Raw genomic sequence first — 15080 nt, 5'->3', positions numbered from 1 at the left:
TACACTTTAAAAACCAGAAAGGTGAATGTGGTGTGGAAGATGGGGAATTAACACGATAGATAGATAGATAGATAGATAGATAGATAGATAGATAGATAGATAGATAGATAGATAGATAGATAGATAGATAGATAGATAGATAGATAGATAGATAGATAGATAGATAGTTTGGTGCTGCGCTCTGCAACACTGCATTATTGGTGGCTCTTATGGCAAGCCAATTTAACATTTATTCCTTTAATAATATAATGTTTCCAGTACTAGTTTTCTAATGAATCCAAGTTAAAAGTAAAACTGGAGAATCAACTTGAATATACACTAGTAGGAAGTGTATCATAGTAATGACTAGTGGCAAAGAATTAATTACTGTAATACAAGTATAAATTAACAGTAACACTTTATAATAAGGTTCATTGGTTAACTAGTTAACACGAACTAATAAAGAACTGTATTTCTACAGCATTTTTGTTAATGTTTACTTCATCATTTACTAATACATTATTAAAATCATGAGTTGTATTTGTAAACATTAGTTTACTGCACTGTGAACTGACATGAACAAACAATGCTGGATTTTTATTAACTAACGTTAACAAAGATTAACAAATACAGTAACAAATGTATTTGCTCATGGTTAGTTCACGATAGTTAACGCATTAACTAATGTTAACAAATAAACCTTATTGTAAAGTGTTACCGAATTAACTAGTTAAATGAGAAACTGTAAACGATAGCCTACAAGTCACTATTGGATTTCTTACTAGTAGTCTGAAATAGGTATTAAATAATTAGGTATATAATAGTTAGTTTAAATGATTAAATGTTAAGATGGCTTGCCATAGGCTCCCCCTTTACTTGTTCCTGCCTGTCAAAGAAGCCAGTCAACTTTTAGGGACGAGGCTGAAGACATCGCTCATTTCAGCACTAAGTTTTGCGGACAGCACCTCTCTCTTTCTCTCTCCTAGCAAGCAGGGCAACTTTTTACAGCCATTTATTTATTTTATCTCCATTGCTTTCTAACTACTAAACCGAAATATGGATCACACTTTCTCTGAGAATACCTCAGCCTATGAGAACTTCACAGATGACTGGACATCAGATGGAGGGGAAACGGCGCATTTCATCATTCGATGCGTTATCCCGTCGGTTTATATATTTATCATAACGGTTGGTTTACTGGGCAACATCACTCTTGTGAAAATATTCATCACCACCAGCGCAATGCGAAGTGTACCAAACATTTTCATCTCCAGCCTGGCTGTGGGAGATGTTCTGCTTTTGGTCACTTGTGTACCAGTGGACGCGTTTAGGTATTTCTATGAAGAGTGGATTTTTGGAACGGTGGCTTGCAAGATGATCCCGGTGATCCAGCTCACCTCGGTCGGAGTCTCTGTGTTCACCCTCACGGCACTCAGCGCAGACAGGTAAGGGAAAAAAAAAAAAAAAAAAAAAAAAAATCCTGAATGAACTGAAATCATTAAATCACTGCCACATTCACTACTGTGAAGATGACGACAATGTTTAACCACTGAAACAAACAAGACATTGTGTGTGTCTTTTATATATATATATATATATATATATATATATATATATATATATATATATATATATATATATATATATATATATATACACACACACACATATAGCCTAGTTATAAAACTATAACTATAGTTTTATATAGTTATAAATTATATATAATACAATACATATATACAACATTAGGTCTGTAGTTACTGTTTTAGCTCATTAAGCAGTATACAATTCCTCATTAAGCACCTGTAGCTGAAAGCAAAAGCAAACTACTTTGATTCACAGAGTAATTAATCTTGATGCTGTAGATATCATAAACCATTTGGCAAACAGCCTGAAGGGATTCTGTATTACATTTGATTCATGACTCAGATATATTTCTCAACAACAAAGATGCCGTTCATTTCTCTGACATTACACAGAGTGATGGGGTTAGGTGTGCGCAGAGCACAGATTTGGACAGATAATGAAAGATTTATTAGGTAGTTTGTTTTCATACTTTCTGTACACATAAATATTGTTTTGAAGGCTGGAAGTCATCTGTACAGCAAACCCCTGACATCATTATTCTGATTTACTCACACCGCATGAATTTTATTATAGAAATGCAGCATTTTCATAGCCAAATTGGACCAAGGATGCTGTAAATAGCAGAGACATCATTATAGCCAAAAGAGGTGAGTTTGGGATAAAGCTTAGAAAAACTGATTGTTCATTCAAGAAAATCTGCATATACATTGGGACCATAATTCCCAAATATTCCTTTGCATAAACTTCAACTGAAAGGGGTGTCTGCAGAATTTGAGGTTTTCATACAGTGCTTCAAATCCTAAATAATGACTTACGACTTCATATTATTAATTGACAAGCTAATTTCTAATTAGTCTGTGAAAGGGCATTAAAAATGTGGCTGAGGATCTGTCGTGAAGGTGGCAAATGTCCGCTCTGTTTCATTCTGTCTTATCCTTGTCTCAGTGCTTGAGGGCCCCAGCTAAAGGTGATGACCTTTCCTAGCCTTATTTGTTGCTCTGTCTGTTTGTTGTTTGGAGCACCTGAAAGTTCATTTGTGCCACAGTGATTATGCCACCACCCTGGGGTCCAAGCAGTGCTATTGATTTGTTGGCTGCATTAACAGTCCCATTCCCCAAAACGACAATTGTGACACAAAATGTAGTTAATGGTCAGCTACTTGTGATAATGAATCTCCTGCCCAAAGGAATTAAGTCTAAAACGATAGATTTCAGAAGCGTCTTCCAGAGGACGGAACAAAGTGCATTGGCTAGCTTGCCGTGATAAAAAAGCAACAGAAAACAGACTATTTGCATCATCAATCAGATGACAGTTTTGAAGATTAGCACTTACTCAACATAGCACTTACTTCACAGTCATGCATGAAATACAATCAAGTTCATTTGCATGTTAGTCGGTTTATACAGTACGTTCACTTGTTTACTCTGGGAGAAATCAAGCTGTGATTGCGGCACTCCCCAGCTAACCCATGCCTCAGGCAGGGCAGTCTGTGCTCATTGAGAGAGGAAAAAGCCAGCCCGGGGCACTGAAACCTGGTGGAGGAGAGAAGTCAGGGCGAGGATGCTGTCATATGAGATTTCCATTTACCTTAGAGATGATGGCAGTAGAATGTCTAAAGGATACTGTCGAATTGATCAAACCGTGCCGGTTTGTCAATAGGAGAAAATAGACAATTTCCTTGGAACAAAAGCAACCAATTTTCCACCATGAATTTTCTATATTGGTTTTTGTGTACTTTACTTTTGTGTACCTTCTTTGCAGCTGCAGCAGAATGTCGGAAAGATGTGCACAGGAAATATCGTATTTCCTATAGGACAGCTTTTCTTTTGGGAGAAAAACAGAGATGAATCATTTATGACTTTGATCATGTAGTTTTAGACTTTGTATTGCTAATCCAGTTTAAAGTTGTTTTTTTTAGGTTCAAGCAATATTTTATATATTATTATATTATTATTATTATATATAGATAGATAGATAGATAGATAGATAGATAGATAGATAGATAGTATATACCTGTTAATGGCTTGAAAAGGACCAACCTTTATTGCCATGTTTTAATTATACACACAAACATATATATAAATACATACATACATACATACATACATACATATATATATATATATACATATACATATATATATATATATATATATATATATATATATATATAAATACATACATACATACATACATGCTTTTTCAATAAGATAAATATATCCCTGTATGACGACATGCAGCAGTAATTTTATTAACATAGAACAGTCATGGTATGTAAAACCCAAAGTATACTTCACTTTTAAGCATACAGTGCATGTGACGTGAATTTCGTCATCAGAAGAGTACACGCGTACTGTATGCGCACCGCCATTTTTTTGTTACCACGTGTACTTTGTGCGCAGGTCGCACATGAGCATTTAATTTTTTTGCAGTAATTAGTTTGTCCACAATGTGGGAACCCTGCCCTGGGGCATCGATTCACAAGGTATTTGATGAAAAACTACATAAACGGAACAGACGGAACACATGCAAGCTACAGATACAATGGAGGGGTATATAGACGAGAGATTGTGCAAAGAGGTTAGAAAGTACTGTCATTTGTACATCTCTAGTATGAAAGAATACAAATACAGTCAAACCAAAATGTATTCAGACACTGTGAACATTTCATTCATTATTACAGTTTATTCACTATAGTTTAAAAATGGTAAGTTAAATTGTGTCAGATAACACTTAAGCAAAAGCTAGTCAGGTCAAAGTGTCAGAAAAAAAATTTGGTCCCAAATTATCATCAATTTTACTGTATGAAGAATGTTTGGGTATAATATGTCACAGTTTATTTTTCTATCCTCGCTTACATTAATGAACTATAGTGTCCTGCACCCACAAGTAAAAAAATATAAAAAAATGATATCTTGTGTCTGAATAATTTTTGGCTTGACTGTATATTTATATGGGTTGTAACTCGTGATGAGAGATTTCTCAAAACTGTGCATGCGTACGAATCAAGTGAAGTATACTTTGCAAGGCTGTGCGTTCAACTGTGTGTGTACGTGTAAAAAAAAAGAAGTATACCCAGGGCTTAACTGAATAGAAAATTGAGATGTTACAGTTAAAACACCCATCTCAAACTGTTGTTTCAATAATAAGAGGTCTAGTATAAACAGGCACACATCCTGATGTGGAATAACTACAAACCTCAGCACACAATCAAATCTGACAGATAAGAACACAGTGTTTTCCCTCAAGCTATGATAAATTGATGATAAACAAGGCAATTTTCTCTTTCATCCATCCTCAACCTGGATGAAAGACACAGCAGTCTGTGTGCTGACAATTCTTCACATATGTTTCTCTTAGACACAAAGCTATTGTGAATCCCATGGACATCCAGACCTCCAGCGCAGTGTTCTGGACCTGCTTGAAGGCCATCACTATATGGGTTGTCTCTGTACTGCTGGCTATCCCTGAGGCGGTGTTTTCACAGGTGGTTCATATGCCAGACAAGAACATGACGTTCACCGCTTGTGTGCCGTATCCACGCTCCAACGAGATGCATCCCAAGATTCACTCGATTATGATATTCCTCGTCTACTTCCTCATCCCTCTGAGCATTATCTCTGTTTACTACTACCACATCGCGAGGACGCTTATCAAGAGTGCTCATGATATGCCAGGTGAGATTAGTGAGCACTCCAAAAGACAGGTAAGAGGTTCCAGGGGAAGAGCGTAAAGCTCACACGCTTGAATGCCAATATTCTGTGTTTGTCAAAACAAGTTCTTCTTCAGGCATAGCAGATTGTTGTGCATTTTCCATCAATCATGATTTAAATATCACAGTTGAGATAAGAGCACAGATCTTTCGGATTTGTCAATGTAAGCACACTGAAAAACGGTTAACCTGAAATGTGCTTCATGGGGTAATTGGTTGGGTTGTGCGAATTTCAAAATTTAAGAATAAGCGTGAATTTTGGTTCGATTGGCCAGACCTCATAAGAAGTTGTAATGACATTTGGAACAACAGGAAAAATCAATCAATCAATCACTCAATCAATCAATCTATAAAATAAGATTTTTTTCAAATCGATTTTTTAAACTGTCAAACAAGTTGTCAACCCAAGATTACTCTTATACACTTATACAAAAAATTTAAGATGTAATTTAAAACATTTTCACTTAGAAATTTCTAGTAAATTTGACAAATAATTACAAAGAAATGAAGTAACTCATTGAATGAAGGGTAAAATTTTCAATTTTCAAGTTATTTTCATTTATTTTTACAGTTATGTTAAATTGTAATAGCATTTTACAATATTAATATTTTACTGTATATTTAATCAAATAAATGCAGCCTTGCTGAGCACAACAGACATCTTTCAAAACCATTAAAAAAACCTTAAGGGGTTAGTTCACCCAGAAATGAAAATTCTGTCATTAATTACTCACCCTCATGTCGTTCCACACCCATAAGACCTTCGTTCATCTTTGGAACACAAATTAAGATATTTTTGATGAAATCCGAGGTTATCTGAACCACACATAGGCAGCACTGTCTTCGCACCTTTTGAGGTCTAGAAAAGTAGTAAAAACATGGTTAAAATAAACAAAGTGACTAAAGTTGTTCAACCTTAATGTTATGAAGTGACGAGAATACTTTTTGTGCGCAAAAATAACAATTTTATTCAACAATTTGAACCGTTGTCATACATAGTAATGAGTGGGCGTTCGGACCTAAAACAAGCAAGTCTGATCTTATACAAAAAATGTAAGATTTAATTTAAAACATTTTCACTTAGAAATTTCTAGTAAATTTGACAAATAATTACAAAGAAATTAAGTAACTCATTGAATGACAGGTACAATTTTGAAGTAAAGAGACTAAAATGCACAAAAAAGATGATAATTCTGCAAATAACTGCAATTGCAGGTTTCAAACAGAGATGGCGACAGAGACAAAATTTACAAACTGCAGCTTTAATACGAATTCCATTCAAATTCAGGAATTGAATCTGAAGGCATACAACCCATACTCGTTATTTACAATTAAATGTCGATTTGCATAACAGCTGTTCTAATTGGAATTGGCCCTTTTATGATGATTTAAGATAAGATTTCTTCCCCAAGAGCCAAACCATAAACATTTTAAGAGAAAGAATAAAATGAGCCTTTGCTGAACTGAGGGACACCCTTCACAAAATGCTCCCTAGACAGTTTTTTGAGACAGGGCACTTTATCTTTTGCTGGGCTGTGAATCATCAGTTAAGCATTTTGCCAAGGGTCCTTAAGGATGACAGATATTCTTGTTAATATTCTCTTTCAGCAGCTGTTTCAAGGCAGCTATTCTCTGCTCCCTCTTGCCCTTGATAATACAATATATCATCCTAGTTAAAGTTCACCATTGGTCTTATCTCTTTTGGTTATGAGTAATTAAACATTTCAAGAGACAAATCAGTCTTGTTCATCCATCTATCATTCTTTTTTCTGAACGCATGAACAGCTTGGGATATATTCTCTTGTATTGCACTGTATGTACTTCAATGAACAGTGGAAATTATGCATTATCAGTACTGCAGAATCTCAGAACACATCTGTATGATTTCTGTGGAAAACAAAAGATCTATTCTTTTGTAAGAATAAGATGAATTTAAAGTGCAAACCAACACACTACCAGTTAATTATGATATTTTGGTTTTTGAAAGAAGTCTCAATATTTGATGAATAAAACATGAATATTGTAAAATATTATTACAGTTTAAAATAAACCGTTTTCTATTTTAAAATTTAATGTATTCCTGTGATGTCAAACCTGAATATTCAGCATCATTACTCCAGTTTTCAGTGTCACATGATCCTTCAGAAATCTTTCTTATATGCTGATTTGATGCTCAAGAAACATTTATTATTATTATCAATGTTGAAAACAGTTTTGCTCCTTAAAGGTAGGGTAGGCAATTTCGGAGAGGCTAGCAATTGCAAGCTAGCTTTGAAAGCATAAGATCTCAGCCTCCCTTCAGAGCGTCTCCAAAGCCACTCCTCCTTCAAAACACATGAACGCGCACAGCATAGTCTTCAAAGTGTCACGAGATGAGAGACGGTGTTAAATTACTTGTCTCAAAGCTTATAATATAGTAATGAAGTCTTATATAGTAACGAGTAGGCGTTCGGACCTAAAACAAGCAAGCCTGCACTGAGTTCACTATGTATGACAATGATTCAAATTGTTGAATAAAGTTGATATTTTTTCTTTCTTTTTTTTTCTCGTCACTTAATAACATTAAGGTTGAACCACTTTAGTCACATTGTTTATTTTAACCATGTTTTTAACTACTTTTCTAGACTTTTCTAGACAAGGTGCAATGACGTTGCTGCCTATGTGTTGTTCAGATACCCTCAGATTTCATCAAAAATATCTGAACCCTTAAATGCATACCTCGGGTCTTTAGTGACCCGGGATGTCATTCACTACCCTCCTCCTCATTCATTTTTTTAAAGTTAGACTTCAACCTTCTTGGTATTCCTCAATCAATTCATTATAAAGAATATAACAAGAAAAAAATCATAAAACTATAAAAGAATGCCTATTTATGAATTCATTTTTTGTAAAAATTGTATAGGGTCGCTAAAGACCCGAGGTGTGTATCAGTGTACGTATATTTTTTCTGCACAACAATAACTGAATTTTAGATGACTGAATAAGTGTAATTCACCTTTATTCTACAAGGTGGCAATGTCTGATACACAACGATGAAGTGATGATTAATTCAGACAGAAAACGAAAGAATAAGCAAAACATGAAATGGCTCAGCGATTTACTGCAGAGCAAGTACTGAACGCAATCAAACATGACTGTAACTGTCACTGGATGAACAGTGTTAGCGTTCAAAATATTGATTTTGAAGATGTTGAAAATTATATCGTTTGAGAATATGTTTGAGATCGCGAATGGGCTCATATTCGCGACCTCAAACATAAAACTAGCCCATTATTTGCTGAATTTACTGGGAAATGAGCTCTGATGAGGACAGTGGTGATGGCATAAAACATCTGCTCAAACGGAGCCCTTTCAAGCTCCAAAAGGTAACAAAATACAATTTATTTTATTCTTCTGTAATTGTTACTCTAATATCAGAGGAGTTTTATATTATCACGACAGGTAGAGATCCTTCCGTGTTAGATATAGATCCGGGTCGATAAAGACCCGAATATGTAAGAATGATTGGCGAAACAGTCATGCATTTAAGGGTTAATTTGTGTTCTGAAGATGAACGAAGGTCTTACATGTGTGGAATGACATGAGGGTGAGTAATTAATGACAGAAATTTCATTTTTGGGTAAACTAACCCTTTAATGATTCAAAACTTTTGACCAATAAAACATAAACTGCTGAAACATAAATTGCTAACCAGAACACCTGCAAGAACTAAACTCGATTCCAGCAAATGACAATCAATTACTGGGTTCAGAATCAGGCTAGAGGATGTACTACTGAACTTGCATGCCTGTTTATTGACCTTTTCTTCATCTAAAATGCGCCTCATGCTTTATTGAGTGGTCTTATCTGTCAACTTTTCTCCTTCTCTCTTCTGAGACGGAAACGAGAAAGCGCCTAGCCAAGATCGTTCTGGTGTTCGTGGGCCTCTTCGTGCTGTGCTGGTTCCCCAACCACGTTCTCTACATGTACCGCTCCTTCAATTATCTGCAGATCGACTCTTCGCTGTCACACCTCATCATCACGCTTGTGGCAAGAGTGTTGAGTTTCTCCAGCTCCTGCATGAACCCATTTGCCCTGTACTTGCTGAGCGAGAGCTTCCGAAGGCATTTCAACAACCAGCTGCTGTGCAGGCAGCGCAAATACCAAGAGCGCAACACCAGCTACCTCCAGAGCACTTCTGCTATCCGCATGACCTCCATCAGGAAGAGCACACCTGCCGTGGCCAACGGGCACGGCCAAAAACCAGGAGTCTGCATTTAGCATCTGTTCTCTGAACAGATCAAAACCTGATCTTAAGGGTTGGTGACTCACATTTAGGTTCAACTGAAGTGTTTGGTGACCCAGCTGGGTAAATGGGTGGTTATTGAAGCAGAGAATACAAAAGGATTACTGTTGTAAATATTGCATGTATGTTTTTTTTTCCAACGGTTGCAGTGTCGCTTGAGCCCCAGAATGAAATCTGCTTTATTTTTGAAACATTATTCTTATTGCAAACAGAAGGAATGGATATCCCACTGATAACTGAAGACTAATTCTATTTCTCCTCAAGCAAAACACAATTTCTGCCTGTATAAAATATCAGATCTGTACAAAAGATTGGACTAAAGTTATTATTCCATTATTGTATAATGGCAAGTTTGCTTTTCAGCTCAATCAAATTTCCTTTTTCATCCAGACAAATGATGAAAATTTGACTTTAATCGATGGAAAGTGCACTTAATATAGTAAATGAATGTTTGGTAAAGCAGTTTTGATTTCACCAGGAGGACAACCGTATTACAAAGATATCACTGAAATCATTTACGTTGCCTACGATCGCATTCTATTTCTCATACATAGACAATATATTCACAATATATTCAATTTAGGAGTAACGGGAGCATAGACATGGCTCTTTCCAGTGAATGTTAATGTCTACTATGATAGATCAGACAGGTCACACACTCAAGGGTAAACTGTGGTGATTAGATTAATATATGCATAACCAGATTAGGATTCAACATGAATATAAATTTCTCAGACACGTTCCCCTGTACCTTCCGATATATGAGTCACAGGAATGCCAAGATCATTATGGCAGACTAATGTCAATAATGCATGCTGTGTATCATTCACCAGCAATTGTTATCCTCTTAATCACTGCATTGCAGTATATCATCTTTAAATCATTTTTGTTTGGAGTGCTTTGTGTCCACATCTAATGGTGTAGAATAATCATACAGTTGTGAGGTGGAAATATTACCTATAATCTGTAGTGACTGTCACCAGAAATCCGGACTGAAAAAGGCAGTCATGTTTTAAGCCTTTCATGAGGTCCCAAACCTGCAAAAATGAAGCATCAATCTATGACATGACATGATTTTGTGCCAGTGTGTTCAGTGAGCTTTTTGTGATCTTGCGCCACTTACACACACACATTTTACTGCTCGCAATTTCATTCAAACCTTTAAATTATATATCATTGTTCATCACATTTTGGTCTCTCTTACTGAACAAGTCAAATGACATTTTAAAGAATTTTAATTAACTTTTCTTCAAAACGATGAAATCCATTTTAATGGAAAATGTAATTAGTGATAACTAATTACAATAATTTGCCTTCTCAACACAGAATCTTTGACCTAAAGCAATGCTTTTTAACTATGCTGAAAATTAATGTGACTTGCCTGACGCTTGACTTGTGTCAAATAAAAGTAAAGACATAAAAAAAGATGAAAAAATTGGATTTGCTCAGTTTGCTCAGCATCAAAGTCAGGCTACTTTAAAAAGAAAATGTCCACTGAATCCACAGGTCTGTTTTAAAGTTTTTTTGTTTTGTTTTTTACATACAGAGAACAATTAAATGTGGAAACTTTTCACTCAAGTATGTTTGTGGATAGAGACTTTGACTTTATGTAATATTTTTATAGTACACATACCTAAGTACAATTTCAACTTTTTTTTAACCCTGCATAGTATAAAATATAATAAAACAGCAGCACAAAACACAGTAAATAGCATAATTATTTATAGCATCATGAAGTGGAGTGAAAAGACCCCGTCAGGAATCGATTACGACTGTTCCAAAGAAGCAGGATCTAAATGTAATTCGGAACGATTGATTAAACAGGCACACTACCCATTTCCCATCTACTTTATTGGGATTTCAGTCTGAGAGTAGATTAAACACATTGATTAAATTAAACAGTGCTCTTCTATTGGATCAAGAAAAGTTCAACCAAATTGGTTAATTTTATCTTTAAGGGCAGGTAAAAAAAAACAATAAAAGGATGAGGATAATCCACAAATTAAGCATTTCTATATCACTACTGAGCTATAGTAGTCAGCTTCTTACTGTACATTCATTACTTTGCCATTTTCTGCTTACATAGATTGTGATTCTTATTCATTTGGAATTCAACATCAAAAAACAATTAGTATGAAACTTATAGTACTAACAGTACTATCCGCAGTAATTAATTTGTGTCACAATCATTAACTCAAAACAGAAAAAAACAATGTATGTTATTGTAATACTTACAGTACCTCAGTTATCATATGAATTACTCAACATGGAACCACAAGGCATCCTCTGCTCCTGAACTGAAACACAAGTGTTTCATGTTGTTATATAGATTATCGCACAGATATGTCTTGTACAAGTCTAGCTGATCTATGTAATACAGTAATGACAATTCAGACATGCATTTTGACCACAACAAGGCCATCGATTCTTAATCAAGAACATCAGTAAACAAAACTCGACTCAATCAAGCTGGGATATAATGATTGATCACACATTGAATTAACAAAAAATGTCTTTACTTCAGTCTATTTTAAAATTGTTAATTTGATTGAGCAGTTCATTTTTGAATCAAGAGATTATATTTTAATCAGTGATGTCCAGCATGATGATTACAATGTGCATGTTCCATTTCCACATTAAAAAAAAAAGATTTCACAATATTTTACAAACATTTTAATCATGAGAACATACTTGAATTTAAAAATATGAATGAATTTACCATGTAACAGTTTTATGTGTTGAAATATAACTAGTCAGTTTTAAGTAAATTGTATGTTTTCATTGCAATGACGTATTTTAGTGTTTTCCTGAGATTATTTCAACGTATTTGTGAGATTTTTTACTGTATTATTTGTGACAAATTGTTCAATAATGTCAGTCAAGATGTGTTTAAATACTGCTAAGTTATTAAAGAATTAAAATTAAACTGATTTTTGGACTTAAGTCTACAAATGTTTTATGAACCCAGAAGACTGGAAGATGCAAAACAAGTAGAATTTATTTATTTATAGGCTCTATTAAGTTCCCTAAGCAACTGCAGTGCAAATTCTGTCTATTTTTGAAGACCATAATCTGTTTATTCAGATAAAGTTAACCTTATTATCATCATAACATTGCTGGATGAGTCATGGGCAAAACATTTGAAAGTCAGATAGCTAAATATTTTTTTTGACGTTTTATCGCCGTCTCCCAGATTGCTTTTGCATTTTCATTTTATTTGTCACAGAGCAATTGGAAAGAAAATAACTGTCAATAATTATAAATCAGTAAAAAACACATAAAAGGGGAACATTATGCTGGACTGGACTGGTGTTGATAAGGCTGTAAGAAGTGAAGGTTTTCCATATAATATTGTTTCAGCATCATTCAAAGCTGAGAAAAACTGAGAAAACAAGATGCTACATGTTAGCATCGATAAATGATTATAATAAATGATCAGATTAAAAGAGTCCTGACAAGGATTTTCTGTCACATACATTTGTAAACACAATCCCCATATAGTACTGACTGAACTAAAATTTTAGGTCTTGCTCATACATAATAGAAAATGTCCTTTATGAAATAGTAATGAAAGTGTATGAAAAGCCTCATTCTATATGTATACAGTTAAAAGAACAAGGTTCATCCATTGAAACAAGATAATCTGCTGTGTGTTTTTCACTACCCCAGATGCTTTTCCTCTTCTTTTTTGTGTAGTGAGCTTCTTAGTGCATATGAAAAGCTTACATTTCCTTTGCAATGTGACAGGAAGAGCGTCAGATCACTCGCTGAGGAGCAGTGAGAAAGGCTTTGTGAGTCTTGTCATTGTGCTAGCAAAAAGCACTAATGCACAATTTTCCCAACAACCTTTCCACTAATTACGCTTTTCTTTTGATTGTTGCAGAGCCATGTTCCAATTGTCATGCTGGCTTGTGCTCCTGATTGAACACCATATAACTTGTTTCCTATTATTCCCTCTATACTAAACTGGGATTCTGGGAAAAGTCTTCTATTGAGCCTAAATAAAGGCAGTAAAGTTTAATTAGTGACTTTAAAAATGACTTTAAGGTCGACATGAAATGAAAGTCGCAATGGTCTTCTCCCCTATTGTGACACATTATGACAAGAGTTCATTTGCAAAAACCGTTAAATGCCACTTTTTTAAAATTGAACTGACTGCCGTGCTTTATTCTCCACATATATATCACGTTCTGAACCCTAAATACGTTTAGCCGACATTGTCCACTGTCAAGGCATCGCGGGTTCACGTTTTACATGTGTACACAACCCGATAAGTCCGTTTTAGCAAATCAGCGCGCAGTATTCAGGTCAGGTGACAAGGCTGCTAGTTACTTCGAAAAGACGCGCTAGCTGAGGAGAGTTTCATCAAAGCTGACTAAAAGTGATCAAGGATTAATAATTTCGACTCCTGCAACTCCTTGTACACCACACACAGTAAATGCTGAGACCTTGTTTGTCTTTTTGCGTTTGTGTGTGCGTGCATGTGTGCGCGAGCGTATGCGTCTCTCTCTCTCTCTCTCTCTCTCTCTCTCTCTCTGTGTGTGTGTGTGTGTGTGTGTGTGTGTGTGCGCCAAAAAACGACTGTTGGAGTTATCTGTTTTTGCTAAAAAAAAAAAAAAAAAAAAAAAAAAAAAACGTTTAATATAAAAAACCATACTTTCAATGAACTTTAATTTTGTAAGTTACCTGAATTGTTTTTTTTTTTTTTTAGTTATTATTACTTAATCAAAACAGCCCAACTGCAGTTTGATTGATATTACTTGGAATGCACAATAAAAAACATGATTTATGATAATTAAGAAAAACGGAATTATCTGTTTTTGCAAATGAACTCTTCAATGACACAAAATGTGGGGCGGGACTTTATTGTGTCCATCGGGAATTGATTGGATTGTTGTGGTTTGCCATTGCTGTGATGTCATGTGAGTGACAGTGATGGGAAGTCATTTTGATTAAAGGTGCTAAAGAGGATGTTTTGTTTTATACATTTTTGCAATATTACTTGAAACTGTCTTTACTAACTGATAAAAGACTATTTATTAGGTGCACTGAAAGGAATAATATTAATATACATCATCTGTGCACGAGGTAAGGCCGTAAAAACATCAGCCAATCGTTTGGCCCTCTGGCTTGTCAATCACTGCCATGATGTTCCTTGTGAGAGACGTGCGCGGCTGCGCGCTCCAGTAACTTTCACATTCCACAGGCGCCGCATGCGATGTTTTTGTCAGGACACAGGAGTAACAACTGCAGATTATGAGTTACCTGCGGTGAGTCCGACATAATGAATCCACTAACACGACACAGCGAATGCCGGTGGTAAACACTCGTGTTCCAATACTCGTGCACGAGTTTTGGGAGGCGTTCCCTCGAAATGAGCTGTGAAGGAGGGGGGTTGTTCTTACAAATGTGCTAATTTCAAAAACTCAGTAACAGTGTTTGGTTTCTCAGTCGACGAAAAGATCCTCTGTAGCACCTTTAAAGATTATGAGGGCATGTGAGTAAAAAAAAAAAAAA

At 35.3% G+C, this 15080-nt stretch overlaps 1 protein-coding gene and 1 long non-coding RNA gene across 2 annotated transcripts in view; one reads left to right on the top strand and one right to left on the bottom strand.

Moving 5' to 3' along the window:
- Window positions 1–702: 702 nt before the first annotated feature.
- Window positions 703–10505, top strand: nmbr (neuromedin B receptor). The gene is made up of 3 exons (XM_048207332.1): window positions 703–1424; window positions 4927–5272; window positions 9155–10505. Exons 1-3 carry the CDS (start codon window positions 1036–1038, stop codon window positions 9536–9538), a joined length of 1119 nt encoding a protein of 372 aa, XP_048063289.1. The 5' UTR covers window positions 703–1035; the 3' UTR covers window positions 9539–10505.
- The window catches only part of LOC125278287, a 41609-nt gene continuing 32542 nt past the window's right edge, over window positions 6014–15080 (bottom strand). Inside the window, exons 3-5 of the long non-coding RNA XR_007187079.1 lie at window positions 11804–11860; window positions 10521–10600; window positions 6014–6137 (exon numbers count right to left, since the gene is read on the bottom strand). This is a non-coding gene — a long non-coding RNA (uncharacterized LOC125278287). The remainder of the gene's footprint in view (window positions 6138–10520; window positions 10601–11803; window positions 11861–15080) is intronic.

Source organism: Megalobrama amblycephala, linkage group LG11 (genome assembly GCF_018812025.1).
Source record: "Megalobrama amblycephala isolate DHTTF-2021 linkage group LG11, ASM1881202v1, whole genome shotgun sequence".
In the NCBI taxonomy this organism is placed as follows: Eukaryota; Metazoa; Chordata; class Actinopteri; order Cypriniformes; family Xenocyprididae; genus Megalobrama; species Megalobrama amblycephala.
The sequence above is the reverse complement of the archived record's forward strand: the minus strand, read 5'-3'. Positions and strand labels throughout refer to the sequence as shown.